The sequence below is a fragment of the Ambystoma mexicanum genome, chromosome 6q, assembly GCF_040938575.1.
Source record: "Ambystoma mexicanum isolate Mex_15411 chromosome 6q, UKY_AmexF1_1, whole genome shotgun sequence".
NCBI lineage: Eukaryota > Metazoa > Chordata > Amphibia > Caudata > Ambystomatidae > Ambystoma > Ambystoma mexicanum.
The window spans coordinates 1,032,182,919-1,032,199,948 of NC_090937.1; the positions used below are offsets into that span (position 1 = coordinate 1,032,182,919).

Sequence of the window (17,030 nt, forward strand, 5' to 3'; positions counted from 1 at the left end):
GTGGAACTCCCTGCCTCCCACACTGAGAATAGACCAAACCTACCAAAACTTCAGATCTAACATCATTATGTTGCTGAAATCGAATGCTCAGTAAGTAGCCACTCACTCACTGACACAGTACCAAACGCCTGCATGGAGGGTTCCCCTCCCTGCTCCTCTCGACCTGCTTCCCTGTGATGATTACAACCGCCCTCACTGCCAGCACACTTGTACGTATCTCTGCCCTCCCGGCTATAGTTACAAATACCTCAAACCTGGTATATACTGCTTCTGCAAGATGCCTGTATTATTTGTACATAAATATTGCCTCTGTAAGATGTCTATCATTTGCACATACCCCTCTTGTATCCTACACATGTAAATAGATACCATCTGTATATACCCCTCTGGAATTAATGACTTGTATGTAGACTATATTCCTTTTCTCTGTAACTAAGCTTTGCATATTGTTGTAACTGCTGTGCTCTGTTACCCCCAGGTATGATGTGCATTATAAATAATAAAACAAACAAAACAAACAAGGTATGTACCCAAAAGGCATTCAAGAAGGGTTCAGTGGTACCTATTAGTTCCAACGTCCTCATAGGTCTGTTTAATTCGGGACCAGAAGCGCTGTACCAAAGTGCATGTCCACAGCATATGCATAAGGTGGGCATCATCCTGGTTGCACCAGGGGCAGGTGGAAGGCGCACCCTTTTTAAATTTGGCAACTCTAGAGGGGATCATATATGTCCGATGGAGCACATTCATTTTCAAAGTTTTTGCGGATTAAAACGTCCATCAAACACAAACCTCTAGAACACATGTCATGTTTTCAGCAATCATTTCATTACATTACAGAATGAAAAGGAAGCAACTTTTACAATCTCAAGATATTAAACAGACAAGTTAAATCCATACATCTTAGAATAGTTAAAACATATTCTAACCCCTTAAAACCTCCTTACTCGGGTACATTACTCTTTTCAGAAAAGACAGGAGGGCCCAAGCGGTCAATTCAGATTCAGCCGTCGGAAGTAACAATAAAGCCGGCCTATAAAGGCGGATAACCTGCAAGATGGTTCTCCTTCTGACAGCCTCATGTGCAGGGCAGAATAGTAAAAAGTGCTTCAGGTCTTCCCTTGCCCCCCCCCCCCCACACATTGGGCAGCTTGGATCATTGGGGAAGCCTGGCCACTTTTCTGTGTTGCCCCTTATCTGTAGGCAATCGAACCTAGCCCTCGTTATTGGCCATCTGTCCTTTTATTTATTAATTTCTTTGTATGCCCTCACGAGGTAAGGCTGGATCTCGTCAACCCTGCTTATCAACAAATGTTGGTTTTCAGAATAGATTGCTTGTTCCAAGTTGGCCCGCCTTTCATGTATCCCCTGAATCAAGGCCTGCTTATACACTCTTATTGCGTGGTAGACAACACTGCATCAGGGGGGAACTGAACCGGAATGTTGCTGGAACACGGACATCCCTTACGTACACCAGCCATTGGATTTTGCACCAACTATTCCTACTCCTAGTGCATCTAATAATTGAATGGCATAAGGTAGCATGCTTGTTTGCCCATAAGCGTAGCCAGAAACTACTAAGGGCAGCTGCCCATTCGTTCTCCCAATACTCCATCCCAAATTCCCTGTGAAAGCACAAGGGGATGAACCAGGGAGGCCCAAAAGCTGTATGAGAAACTTATTTTCTTTCCCCTGGAGTTCCATGGCCTTTGTATGACCCCACAATGGGGCTCCATAAAGGGTAGCCGCCTTTGTTTGAGTAACTTAGACCTTCAGGACTGGTTTCAAGGGCTGTCCCTTGCACCTTGTTAGGAAACGGGAAATACCAGCTATTTGCTGACTCATTTTCAAAGACTGTTTTTTCAAGCACGCAGTGCCAGTGACGGCCTGTGAGAATCTAACCACTAGATAGTCAAATTATTTGACTCTAGAGGTAATTTCCCCATTGCAAACCATGGTGTGCATCTTAGCTGGCCTCTTCCTTCCTACACACCCCATCACTGCATACTTTATGGAATAGATTTTTAGCCCCAGCCCATTCATAAAGGTTGCGTAGGTATCGACCAAGACCCGCAGGCCTCTTGGGGTTCTGGCCATGGGAACCGCATCATCGGCATAGGCCAGGACCAGAAAGGCCCTACCACCCAGGCTCAAATAGTCCACACAAGTGCCCACCAGAGCCTTCAGGGGCCCATTGATCTAAAGTGTAAACAATATTGGGGCAAGCACACACCCCTGCCGGACCACCATCCCAACATTGAATCACTCTGTGAATTGACCCCCTGGTCCAGTGTCCACGCAGGCCCTGTTCTCCAACTGTATTCCTCGCAAGGCCACCAATATTTCCTCTGGACACCCCAAGGACCCCAGCATGGCCCACAACTTAGGTCCATAGACTTTGTCAAAGGTCGTGCTTAGGTCCATAACCTGAATCTGGCGCTGTTGGACACATTCTTGACAAAATGTATAGCCAATTCCCATTGCTTATCTATAATTTCTTAACCAAAATCTGTCTCCCAGTGTGCTTTCAGTTTGGTGGGTTTAAAACTGACTCCATCTAAAGTGCTTATAGTATGGATACAGGCCTCCAGCCATCTTCTAATGCATACATTAGGGCCAGAAAAGCATTTTCCTGCGGCTCAGCGGGCGATTCACTCCAGATGTGCATTGCGACCTTTGCCACCATCTGGTATCTCAGGAATTGTCCTCTAGGCAATCCCTCCCGTTGCGTAAGGCTGGTCATCTCTCTTGGGATCCTCTATATCACCACCTTTTTATATAAATATTCCTACTAATAACCTAATTGTTTCATATAGAATAATGATCCCTAAATGTATGAACCATTTCTCCTCGACCATATATCTTAATACTTTTTATATTGTAAAGTCTCCATACTTTGACTTTTAATACCTTTTACAACAGAACTCTTAGTGGTTAACATTGGGAGGAAGTGGAACTATCCTAACAACTCAAGTCAAAATCAGGTATTCATCAACAAAGGTAGAAATCAAATCTGTTTTCGAATTTTTCATGATGCACAGATATACGATCGTTCAAACACTGAAATTTGGGGGGCATGCTTCGATTACCCTGCAATGTTCTCTGGGTAGAAATAGAATTAGATTGTATTTACGTTTCTGCACACCACAAGAATGGAACTTGTGTGTATTGTAATTATTTTTCTTAAGACCATTCTGATGTATAGTATTGTGCGCGTGGGAAACGGTATTTGAAGTACATTGTAAAAGAACAAAGCCCAACAGAACTGGAATTCTATCTTAAATCGATATATGTGAAAGCAAAGAGAAAAGTAAAAACAAGATATATTCACAGCATGTTTTTATGTTCTACTATTAAACAATTTGATCTAATTTCCTTGCCAACTGCCTTCAAATAGCCGTTAACTGGGATTCAGTCTTGCGTACTTCCGTCTGAATGGAACACAATTTAGCTTGTTAAGATTGATGTGTTTCACTTTTATGTGATGATAGAAACTTGAACTGTCTGTGTATTGAAACCGATATGACTTTGAAAGATATAAAAGCTTGTTGAATCGTGAAAAGGGGAGGCTCACTACTTGCTGTTACAGGGGTTTCTCTGACTGTTTTAAGTCTGTGTCCTGAAGTGCTGCAGAAATAATGATTTTCTTATTAAACTGACCTCCCCAAAAGCCGATCTTTGCGTCTGATTTGCACCCCAATTCTGGTGCCCAAGACCATCATATCCATTAGCCAAGGTGTGGTGGTCTTAAGATCGCAGACGGGTCCTCCCATAATTTCCCCTGTTGCGGTCTAAAATTAGATGAGACAACTTGAGTCTATTTGGGCAACTCTCTGAAGGAGCATCCGTGGGTTGAGCCAATCCGCATGGTCAAACTCGGAAATGAACAATTCTTTAATAAACAGGTTTAGCACAGGAACAATTCTAAACTGTGACTGGTCTATCTATTTTCTTCTGTCTTTTGTTAAGTGTTATTCTAGTCTGTTCTGATGAAGTGCTCTTGAAACCCCACACGAAAATGTGATCATTGACAGTATCTAAAGAACTTGCATTTAGACACTATACTAAATGCTGCTTTTCCCATTTGTGTTGATTTAATTAAATGAGCCTTTTTTTATTGTTTTGAAAAAATATGGTTCACATACAATTCCAAACTATTTCCAACTGTTACATTTACCCGCCAATCCTCATTGGACATTAAACCAGAGGTAAATTGTTGTTCAGGATCCAACAGCAGAGAATACTGTGTGCATGGCTGTATGAATGCATGCATGTTTGTAGTCTTGTCATGGCTCCAAATAAATCCGGTATCTTTGTGCAGCCATTACTCCGTTGCTTGACCTATATGTGGCTTTGTTGAAGTCTTTAACTGTTTCAAATTGAGTCCTCCTAGTTCCAGAGGTCTTCACCTCTACACCTCTACAAGCCCCAAAAGAAGTCACCACGCCAACCAACTCCATCTCCCCCCCTGCCCCCCCCCCCATCAAAAGAGCAAACGCTGGAGGTATCGGTTTTGCTCACCTAACACCCAAACTATGGAATGCCATACCCAATGCACTCAGAGCTGAATCCTCCTTATCCACTTTTTGCAAAACCACTCTGTTCAATTAGATCCATCAGCTTCCCCACCCACTTTAGTCGCTCTGCCACTCTACCCTAGGTATGTTCCTATGCACTCTGCAACACTGTATATCATGTAACTAAGTTTTCTGAATCCTCTGCATCCACTAAGCTTTCTGTATCCTCTGTAACCAGCAAGTATCTCTGTAACAGGGCCACGATGCCTCAGGGCTGTTGCGTGGTTTATAAATGCTAATAAAAAAATGAATTCACAAGAGGACCTTTGTGACTTGACACTCTTCTTTCTCTTCCTATAAATGGATTCCTACTCTACTTCTGTTGTCCATCTCCTTTCTGTCCTAGCAATTGGACCTGATCAGTGTTAGGCAAGATCTCTCTTTTTGCCATTTTCCCTCCATAGTTTCTATGGACCCACAATCTTTTTGCTTTGTTTTTTTAACCTGTTCTGTCTTTTTGAGGGGAAGCACAGCCTTCAGCTTCACGTCCCCTGACTGTCGCGTATTGCTTATGGGGAAACTGATTTGTCCTTCAGGCTATGCGTACTGGGAAACTGATTCCCTTTTTGTCCTTTACTTTTTGTAACTTCTTAACATTGCACACAGTATTTTACAGTGCAGTACAATGGGGATACTTTTGTTTGACCCTACTCTTTTACACTTAGGATTTTGGTTACTTTAATATGTGCCTAAAGAAAAGCTGGTGGCAGCTATTATATGTTTACCACTTTTGGGTGCACATTCACGTTTATTCCGTATGGCTACTAAATGTGGCTGGTGCCCTAAAATGGCCATGCCACGAGACCTTTGCTTGTTCTTTGGCCATATTGTTGTTTGGCTTTCTTCCTACCTTGCCAGGTCAGGAAATCCCATAAAAGGCTATACACTTGAACGGGGGAAGCGGCAACTTTTGCGGGATAGTGATGCCTTTGTGTGTGTGTGGCTCCGGAAGTGGGTGGGACTGTCTGGTCCGAGTCCACATCTGTGGTGCCAGTGAGTAAAGGTGGGGGCATGAGTGAAAACAATAGTTGTGCCTGATTGGACAACTACTGGCTGTTGGAATGGTGCAGATCCTTGCCATTGGTGGGGTTGGACCTGCTTCCAGGCTGGATTTTGGATAAGAGGATTCCTGAAGCCATGCTTTCAGATCAGCGTTGGTGTCCAGCACCCCTTGTAAAAGAGCAGCCAACTTAATATCTGAAGAAGACTCCTGAAGAGGCTCAGCATCCCTTCCCGTCTGCAACCCGGTAAAGCTCTATTGGACTACATGATCTGTGAAGGCCCTGTGTGGTGCTTCAAACCCTGGACTGGTGGGACCAATCAGTCTTGAGGATCCAGCCGTACTGAGCCTTCGGATGTGTTCCTGGTGGCCTACCTCGCTAGAACCATCACTGCTCTGCATTTGCAACCAGAACTTTGGTGGTCGCCAGCATGTGGCAGAAATAGCTTTCCTGCCGAATTTCAGCCTCCCAGGTTCAAGGACTCCTGCTCTGGAACGACTTCTACATCTGTGACTGGATGGATGCCTGCCATTGTCTGTGTGCATTGGCCATCGCTGGAACTCACCTTCCCCCTTCCTGTGAAGTGTCCTGAAGAGGGCTGCATCAGTGAATCTTGCATTTCTCCATCGCCAAGGGTTTCACTCGGCTCTTGGACCCAACCGGAAGAATCCTTGCACTCGCAGCTCCTGGGCACCTTTCACCTGAACCAATGGCAGGAAATCCAACCTCCAGCGACCCCAGGTCGACCTATTCAGTCCACTGGGAAAATCAGAGTCAGTGGGGAAAGTAAACGCAAAGCATTTGTCTTCTCCCCCAGCCCCCTTTCCGCCATAGGATAACCTTGAGAACAATCCTCTTTATATCCTTCTATTCCACTGCTTTTTTGGTTGTTGCACCAGAGCAGTAACATCTGAAAGATAACATATTTTACTTACCCAGTAACTTTGTTGTGTCTCTTTGTTTGAACATTTAACAACACAAGTAATTTAGCTACTTCAGATACATTCTGTGGAGAAGGCTGGTGACTTTTGGGTATAAGGCCCTACTCTTCTTAGGGATTGGACTTCTGAAGCTAGGGAATATCACTGTGACTTGGTTTCATCTTTACTGCATCCCTTTGCTTACCTCCTGTGTAGATTTAAGTCATTCAATGTGTTTTAAGAACATATGGTGACTATATATATGTTTGTTACTGAGTGTTGTGCAATAGCATCACTTGCTTTTAGTGTGTTAGAGGCCTAGAATAAATACGGTATTGTTATACATTCCTGTCTAAATGAATTTGTGTGCTTTGCTCTTTGGACTCATTGTGGACCTCTGACCCTACCCACACTCTCCTGAGAATAGCATTGACAGCTCTCCATTGATTGGGTTTTGGCTAATCTTTTAGAGTTCCCCTATTCACTAGAACTAGGTTGACTAGGTTGACCACCTAAAATCTGTCCATATGGTCAGATTATAGACCTGGGTTGTCACGCAACAAGATACTAACAGGGAGACCCATGCACATGGCCATAACGCCACCACAAGTCCCTCGTGAAATGTACTTGCATCTTGACCACAACAGTATTTTAAACTTCAAATGGATTGTGTCCTCCAACGTATTCCTCATCTTAGATGTATTCCATCCAGCTTTAGCTGCTTCAGTCATTTTTTCTCGGCAGAGGGCGCTGTGCGACGATGTCGTCAAGTTGAGGTCCCTCAGAGGCCTCCGTTGAGGGTGACGTTGTCAGGTATACAAGTAGCACGCACGGCGCCGTTGGCCTCAGTTCTGTTTTTCCACAGTACGTGTTGCTTCAGAGACTCGGCGCGCTTCGAGTAGTTCTGTGACGCAGTTACTGAAGAAGATATTCGATAATGTCGTCGACTCCGACTACCCCGCATTCGGGGTTCAACAAGTGTAAATCCTGCGGTTTGAAAATGTCCATCACGGACCCACATCGAGAATGTCTGTGGTGCCTCGGTGAAGGCCACGACATGGAGGCCTGTAGGAAGTGTCAGGCAATGACGGGGAAGGCCTTGCGAGAGGAAGGGAAAACTGCAGGTAGGTTGAAAACCTGAACGAAAAGCCTCTAGCATTGAGTCGAGGTCCCGTGAGGAGAAATCTCATCGACGAGAAAGGAAAAAGCATCGGTCTAGGTCCCGAAGTGGTTCACACCACTCTTCGTCTTCGACGGAAAAGTCCAAGAAAAGTCCACCGGTCCTCTTCACCTCATCTTTGGACGAATCCCCCAAAAGAATGAAATACCCCACAAAACATTCTTCCTCCGAAGAATGGGAAGCTTTTAGAATAAAAATGATGGAGGTGTTTGAAAAGGCTAAGGCTCGGTCCACGCCTTCTTCGGCAGCCGGCCGGGAGTGTTACTGTTCTGACACTCGCGTGCTCTCGAGCCCGGGTGATCGAAGGAGAAAGGATCAGGACCCCTTCAGGACACCAAGTGAAAGACCACTCGAGTCGACCGTCCGGAACCCGACACACCTCGAAGGGTGAGACTTCGAAGAGCACCTCGACGCCCTCGAAGCCAGCTCCATCGACGACCACTATTTCGTCAGTGCCATCGACGCCTTTGCCGACGTCAACCCCGAAGCCCTCAGCGCCAAATGTCCCAAAGGCTCCAATCCCGCCAGAAGCTGTCAAAATAACAGCAAAAGAAAAAGCTGCAAATGCTGTAAAGCCTTCAGGCTTCCCTGATGCACCTCTCCCAGAAAAGGTTTTTAAACCTCTTCCAAGGAAAGAATATTTCAAATCCTTAACTTCAATTTTTGAACAGGAGAGATCTGAGGAGGAGGATGTTCCTTTGGACTGGAATATGACACCTCAAATGTCCCCGAATGCCTGATTTCTGAGGAAAGCAGGATGAGGGATCTGGTGGAAACCTTGCATAATGCAAGTGGAATTGATAGTTCACCTGAAACAGAGTTTGGCAGGCCAGAACCAGGGGAACATGCCAATCCCTTATACATGTAATTTACGACAAAGGTGGTTGAATACTTGGGATGGGCTAGACCACCAACTCAGTTCACCCAAGATGATTTGACCGATATATAGGATCATAGTCTCACCAAAGATCCGATTTTACCCTTCCATGTAGCCTAACAAAGTAGGGTGGCCAAAAATTGGGAGACCTCGGACTCTATTACTCCGGTGAATAAGTCTCTCACTTCAAAATACCGCCCTTCCAGTAGCGACCCCCGGCAATCTGTCCAAACGACCTACTCCCGAGAGTTTGGTGGTCCAGGCAGCCACAGCTTCAAATAAGGTGGCGTACCCTTCCATCCCTGCGGATAGGGACGACAAGCGTGTGGATGGTTGGGCGCGCAAGGTATTTTCAGCTGGGAGTATGGCGTTAAAATCGGCCAACTCCACATGTGCCTTGGCAAAATTATCATACACTCTGTGGGAGTGCATTGCAATGGCGGCGGAGCACATACCAGAAGGGGATGAAAGGGAAGAATTCCTAGCCATGGTTGGAGATGGAAAGGAGGCCATGCAGGAATCCCTTCAGTCTGGGTTGGACACTGCAGATAGTGTGAGCAGGTCCATGGCCACTAGCACAGTAATGCGCAGATTTGCGTGGTTGCAAAAGTCAGGTTTTGCACCTGACGTGCAAAACCGTCTTTTGAACATGCCCTTTGACGGGTCTCACCTTTTTGGCAACAAGGCTGACGAGAGCCTTGAGAGTTTGCAGACCTCCATAGCGGCTGCCAAATCTTTAGGAGCTGCTATTGGGCAACCTCAGCCTTTTCGTGCATCAGGACAATCTTGGAGGGGACAATCCTATCGTTATTACTCCTCATATGGAAAGGCGAGGGGAATGGGCAGTCAAAAAGGCCAGAAAAAAGCCACTTGTGGTGGATGAGGAAAACATGCAAAGCCAGCCCCAGCTGCAGCCTCTTTACCATCAGCGGCCGCAGCAACCGCCACAAAACCACTTTGAGGACTTGCAACACAAGACGCCTGTGGGAAGCGGGCTCTCGCAGCATCTGCAAGAATGGCGAGCCATTACTTCAGATGTTTGGGCTCTAGAAATAATAGCCCAAGGTTACTGCCTTCCTTTTCTAACGCAACCTCAAAGCAATCTACCAGGCAGACACTTTGAAGTTTCCAGATCCGCTCCTACAGCAGGAAGTCTTATCTCTGCTGGAGAAAGGTGCTATAGAACCAGTAACTGTAGCGGAAAGGAACAAGGGATGGTACTCCCCGTATTTTTCGATTCCCAAAAAGGACGGAGGACTGAGACCCATCTTGGACTTAAGAAGCTTGAACAAGTTCCTCAGGAAGGACAAGTTCAAGATGGTCACTCTTTCTCAGATCCTTCAGCTTCAGGATTGGTTGGTGTCATTGGACCTCCAGGATGCTTATTTTCATGTGCCAATCCATCTCAAGCACAGAAAATACCTGAGGTTCGTAGTTGGCGACTCACACTATCAGTTTTGAGTCCTGCCATTCGGGTTGACCTCCGCCTGAGGGTCTTCACCAAGTTAATGGTAGTGGTGGCAGTGCACCTCAGGAGAGGGGGATTCACATCTACCCCTACCTGGACAATTGGTTGATCAGGGCACGTTCTGCCGAACAAGCCCTGGAAAGTTACCTGGCACTTCCTCCACAGACTGTGCTTCTCCCTCAATTTCAAGAAGTCACAAATGACACCTTCCCAACAGCTCCAGTACATAGGGCCTGTATTAGACACATCCTTGGGAAAGAGCTTGCCTCCCAAGTCGAGGGCTCAAGACATTCTTCAGATGGTTTCCGAATTCCAAATTGCCCAAAATCTCCAGGCCTACGACTTCTTAAGGTTACTCGGACTCATGGCATCCTGCATTTTCCTAGTGCCAGAGGCATGCCTGAGGATGAGATCCCTTCAATGGTCTCAGTTCTCAGGTGGATGATGGATCTCCTTCAGATTCCGAACAAGATTCGTCAGGATCTTCTGTGGTGGACTTGCACAGAGAACATCCTAAAAGTAGAACATTTTTGGCAACCATGGCCGGAGATTACAGTAGTGATGGACGCTTCACTCATGGGGTGGGGAGCTCATGCCAACGATCTGACAATCGACGGTCATTGGTCTCCATCGAAGTCCAAACTACACATCAACCATTTAGAGCTGAGACCAATCAGACTAGCGCTGAAGGCTTTTCTGTCATCGGAGGAAAAAATGTCCTGATAATGACTGACAACACAGTGGCCATGCATTATCTAAACCAAAGAGGTGGTGTAGGGTCACTACCTCTGTGCAGAGAGGCAATGCAGCTCTGGTATTGGGAAATTCACGAAGGAATCTCCTTAACGGCAGTTCATCTAGCCGGGGAGGAGAATATGATGGCGGACGATCTGAGCAGGCAGAGCAGTGTCCCATGAGTGGGTACTGGCTCAGGAAGTCCTTCAGGAGATTTTCATCCTTTGGGGAACCCCCCAAATAGACTTGTTTGTGACTAGAATCAACGGGAAGTGCGAAAAGTATTGTTCAAGGGAATTTCCCCCGAGAGTAGCCCTAGGGGACGCGTTTGTGGTAGAGTGGAACTTCCCACTGCTATACGCATGCCCTCCGATTCCCGTCATTCCTCAGGTCATCAGGAGATTGAGACGGTTTGGAAACCGCATGATCCCAATTGCCCGGATTGGACCAGGAGAACGTGGTACCCTGACCTTCTAGACAAGTCCATCTGCCCTCTGTTACGTCTTCCTCAGAGAGAGGACCTTCTCTCACAAATGGAGGGCCAGGTTCTCCATCCAGAGGTCAAGACTCTCAACCTTCATGCTTGGTATCTGAAAGGCTGAGATACAAGGATTGGGACCTTCCAGGTGATGTCATGGAGGTGTTGCTTTTGGCAAGAAGGCCAGCAACAAAATCTCTATACCGTTGCCGTTGGAAAAAGTTTTGCAACTGGTGCAGACAAAAGAATGTTGATCCTTTTCTATGTTCTATCCCGGAAGTGTTGTCCTTTCACTTGTCCCTGGCACATAGATGCCTAAATGTTGGGCCCATTAAAGGATATCTTGCAGCGCTTTCCATTTTCAAGCGCTCTTCAGAAGAATGTTCCTACTTTAAAATTCCTCGATAATGCAATTCTTAAAGGCACTCACCAATGTGTTCACTCCTTACCCTTTCCAAGTCCCAGTTTGGGACTTTAATCTGGTGTTTAATGTGTGCCCCTTTTGAACCTTTGCACACTTGTCCATTAAGATTATTAACATTGAAAACCGCTTTCCTGGTTGCTTTAACATCTGCAAGAAGAGTGAGCGAATTGCAGGTACTGTCTTCTGGGCCACCCTATACTGTATTCCACAGGGACAGAGTGGTATTGAGGATTAAACCCTCATTTTTGCCTAAGGTTGTGTCTGATTTCCATTTAAGTCAGAAAATTATTATGCCCGCGTTCTACCCTCCACCTCATCCCAGTAAGGAGAAGGAAAGATTGCAGGGGCTGGATCAGAGAAGAGCTCTAAGCTTTTACATTTCTAGGCTTTCCAAGCTTAGAGTGGATAATCAACATTTCATTGGCTACACCGGAAGGAAATTGGGTCAATCGGTGAAAAAAAAACATATCGCGTTGGATTGTGCTTTGCATTTCAGAATGCTACAGATTGCAAAGACCCACCAGAAGGCTTAAGGGCCTATTCCACCAGAAGCATAGCCTCTTCGACAGCCCTTCAAAGAAGTGTTCACATAAAATCTATTTGTGAGGCAGCAACTTGGTCATCGCTGCACACTTTTTATACATTCTATAGTCTGGATGCTTCCCAGTCAATAGAGCTTGCTTTTGGTAAAGCAGTGGCATATTCGGCCATATAATAGTATTAAAAATCTACTCCCTCCTGCAGAGAGCTTTCTACACTGCTTTGGGAGTCTATCTAAGATGAGGAATACGTTGGCGGACACAATCCATTCGAAGAACAAGTTACTTACCAACTGGTAACGTTCTTTCGACTGGATGTTCCTCCATCGTATTCCTCATCGCCCTCCCATCCTACCCCTCTGTAGATTTTCCGGGTTATTGCCACTTCAACTCTCGCAAGGCTGACACCTGGCTACCTACACTATTCATACAACAGAACAAGAGGGGGAAAACAGAACTGAGGCCAACGGGCGCCGCGCGTGCTACTTGTATACCCAATGTCACCCTCGACGGAGGCCTCTGAGGGACCTCGACTCGACGACATCGACACACGGCGCCCTCTGCTGAGAAAATATTGCCGAAGCAGCTAAAGCTGGATGGAATACATCTAAGATGAGGAATACGTTGGAGGAACATCCAGTCGAAAGAATGTTACCAGTTGTTAAGTAACTTGTTCTACTGGAAGTCTGTTGCAAAGGCTCACAGATCTGCCCATTTGCAGGTGAAGTAGGCCTTGCCTGACGGGCCCTTCCTTGAGCTCAAGACTGGCAACTGGGTCATCAGCTGTGTGTGCCAGAGGAAGCCTGCACTTGAGCCCAGCTGGCAGTGTCCACTCACAGCCTTCATTACTACCAGGTCTGCTGTCAAGTTCTGGGGCATTCATTGTGAAGGCATGCACACGCATGCCAGAAGAATATAGCCTCTGCTTGAAGCCCCAATACATCAGACACCAGCTCCAGAAGCCTTACCATCAACCCTGCTTCATAGCGTGGCTATGTTACCTTACTTATTCATTGCCAGAGCAACCTTCACTAGCACCTGCAGCGAGTATCATATCTCTTTTAACTCATGCAGATACTATCAAGCTCTCAGCACCAGCCCCGATGTTTTGGTCAACAGATGCTTCTGCTTCATACGCACACGCTGCTGAACAAAGTGAACCCCTGAACACTCCTATCGCTTGAGGCTCAGAGAGCCTTAATATGCTTGCATTTGTGATTTCAACAGCAGATACAGCTTGCACCAAACTGCGCACACTCTTAGTGCGAACAATTTGTTTAGGAAGTGTCTGAAGGCATAACTAGAAGGAGAAGAACCAGCAAAGAACTTCAAAACTTGCGTATTTTTCACATTCCATTGTACAACATTGTGATTGGAGTGTTTCTGTTGCTTGTGCATTATGGTGCATATGGACAGCTTCTTATATGCAAGCAGACAGCATGACGCCCACTCTGTCACTGGTGCGTTCCGATGACTTTATTTTCTGTGGGAAGTTCTCTTTTTCATGAGTAGGAATGTACGCAGCCTGCCATCTCCTCGAAACTCTGAAGAACTGAATGTGGTCAATGAGCTGTAGCTGATCTTTATTGTGTACATGTACAAGAACTGACCATGCAACATCACTCTTGCATCTCATTGTCTCGCTCCCGGTCCCAACTCTGGACTCTTTAAACAATATTTGCCATAAAATCAGACTCTGTTCAGCCATAGGTCGAAAGTAAGAACAGCTGTCTGCATGTAACCGGGCAGTTTTCCTGCATCAAAAACATTTCTGGTTGTTTGTTCTATGTACTCTTACCCCATTACCTCAAATCTGGATTTTCTTTGGCATCCATTCCCTTCGATTTGAAAGCTTCTCCCACTTTCTGAACTCACAAAGAAGCCTGCTGCAATCCGATTGGCCACTAATTGTCTTCTTTGGAATGTAATCCACAGCACAATATCAATGAGTGTTAATACATACAACGATGCCCTGTCTGTCACAAAGAATGTCACCATTAAGGGCATACCTTTCTCCTTCAAAAAAATATTTTCCTTCATGGGATCATGGTACAACTGGCTCCCAATGACTTGGTCGTGTTCATGTTCTATATCTGTATGTTTTCCCCACATTAGATACTTCTTCGAGTTAATCTGTATGAAGGAAACCTGGTGGGAGGAGTTTGCTGAAGATATAGGTTACATTTCAACTAGAGTAGAAATTTAACTAAATCAAGAGCAGATCTGTGGGTTGATATTACTGGAAAGAGTCACCATGAACGCTGTTCTATTGCCCCCTAAACAAGTAACCTTACACACCATGGTCTTGCACAATCGTATGGCCTTGGCCAGGATCTAGACTTTCCAGAGCGGAGTATACTCCGATTGGTGTTAAATGCTACACTTATATTCCTGATCACTCTGCTAATACAACAGAGATATCACATATCCTGAAGTCATCTACCGCACTACAATAAAGTGGCACTGGATGGTCCCTGTGGAGCTAGCTTACTGGGTTGATGAGATCATGGGGGCTTCCTTAGTTGATGATATTCTGATTCGTTTTGCAATTCTTATTAGAATTTACTGTGTTCCTTTTGCTGAAATATGCACTCAGTTGTATCTGTAAGAGGGATACTAATAGTGTAAATATGCACAAGCAATTAATGCTAATGAAGGTGTCTGAAGAATTCTCCAAAGGGAGTAATTATTGTTAACTGGAAATGTCGATTCAGCATATTTGAGTCAGGCGAGTATGTTTTTGAGTCTCAAAGCAGGGGAACTGTGTGGGGAAATACACAATTTAATGCACACTGGAATGTTGGTACCTAGGGACTTGCCCTTAAAAAACACGGCCCAGTAGAACTGGACTCCATCTTTAAGCGATATATATTTGAAGCAAAGGGAAAGAAAACAATGAATCGACTGCATGTTTTTATATTCTGCTGCATTTCTGCAATTGGAATGTAGACTGCTGCATGCTTTCAACCTAGGGTGGATGCATAACTTATCATGCCCCCCACCCCCGCCCCCACCCCACACTTTGCTAGTTGCCAGGGTGGGATATTAAACCATTGATCTTCCTTCCTTCCCTTACCAGCTGCCTTCTTATTTAGCTGGGTCTTTGGCCCCTGGTACATGGGTCTGAATGGAACACAGTGCTTCTTCTATGTTAGTGTCTCTTAAGTTTCCCCCATCCTTTCTGTTCTGCACCGCTCACGCTCCTCTGCACCTTTTTTTAAAATTGTCTTTTCCTTCTGATGGGCCCATTCTGAAATGGGAGCGCGACATTTTTCTTTTTTTAATTAGGAGTCAACATGTTGGCTTACATTCCTTTTTGTTTTCTGGGTTATTGGAAATCATGTTTGACAGCAGATGTATCTCCAGGTTTCTTGTCAAATGTTTTTGTGGATACATTAATTGCTTTCCATACCAAGATGCTTGGTGCAGGTTAAGTGGCTTTTTGGACAGGACAGTGGGTCTTCATGCATAGAAGTAATCTCTAGGTTGATTTAAATATGTCATATTCTTTCTAAAGCAAATCAATCATTGCTTTTCCTTGGTTTACTCTACAGCAGGTAAGCTTTCAATGTTTAAGGTCTTCCTTGTGACTGACATCTGAAGTTCGATTGACTATGCAGGCAATCCCATCCTGTAAAAGGAAACCTTACTTACATGTATCACTGGTACTCTAGCCTTGGTGTACCTTCAGATTTGTAAACCATACGTCTAGACCCATTTGGAGTGATGGTGTTTTGTCATGTATATTCCTAAACAATAAATATTGACCCCTTGAGAATCAAGTGGTGGAAATCAAATATTTTACAAAAGCCTCACCACTGATGCAGATGGTGATTTTAAATCTGATCAGGATAACCATACTGGGAAACTATTTCCTGTGGATATGGTTCTTTCCCTTTTGAATCAAAAAGATATCAGTCCCAACATTACATTAAATGCAAAGAAATAGTATGGCTTTAAGGTGAACAAAGAAAAAAACCAAGATTTAAAAAATTGCAATTATGTCTTCATAGCTGCTCTGTTCTTACCTAAAGAATGTTTTCGAAGATAGAACATTTTGTAGGGCTCGATGATTTATTTTGGGCTAAAGTGCAAATAGCCAACTGTATCATGTTTGCTTGTTTCCTGCTTCTTTTAATTTATTTGATTAGACGTGTAATATTTTCCATGCAGATGGGATATTACAAATAGTTCTTGGACAATATCCGAACTTCTCAAACCAGTGGCAGTAAATTTGGACTTCCAAAGGAACAACAAGTCTATTTTCTTCTCTACAAACTTTGCTGGCTATGTGGGCATGATAACAGGAATCAGACCAGTGAGTATCTATTTTCAAAGTATTTTTTAAACGTATGCTCTTTCTGTTAATCCATTGTAGGCCTTCTCTAGAGATTATGCATTGTAATTTATTTTGTAACAAAGCATTTTAGAAAATACAAAAAAGCTTGAACTTGCTCCCAATCTTAGGTGTTCAATGGCAAAAACAGACATAAACCCATAATGCCAGTTAATGAGTTTTAAGCCCCAGCAGCAAAGCTGTTGACCCTTCTCTTGTGATCCCCACATCCTACAGATGTTGAAACACTGCCAACCATAGGATTCAATGGTAAAATCATTGAATCATATAGGCAGAGGTAATCCCATTTGCAAGTAGGCAATGTACCAGCTGGGTGGACAATGAAGGAGCTGTTGTGTGCTATGGACATGCATGTACAGATAAGTAAGGGGTACGGAAGGAAAGGGTTGGCCGGGGTGTACGTAAATTGGGATTTGAACACCATTACATTAAGCAGTCCTAGCAAAAAACAGCAATTCACTTAAATGAACACAA

The 17,030-nt window shown here is 44.8% G+C and overlaps 1 protein-coding gene across 1 annotated transcript in view; it reads left to right on the plus strand.

Moving 5' to 3' along the window:
- Window positions 1–17,030, plus strand: part of ASAH1 (N-acylsphingosine amidohydrolase 1) — a 521,915-nt gene that overhangs the window by 260,276 nt on the left and 244,609 nt on the right. Inside the window, exon 8 of the mRNA XM_069631558.1 lies at window positions 16,373–16,517. Coding sequence (XP_069487659.1) covers window positions 16,373–16,517 — 145 coding nt within the window. The remainder of the gene's footprint in view (window positions 1–16,372; window positions 16,518–17,030) is intronic.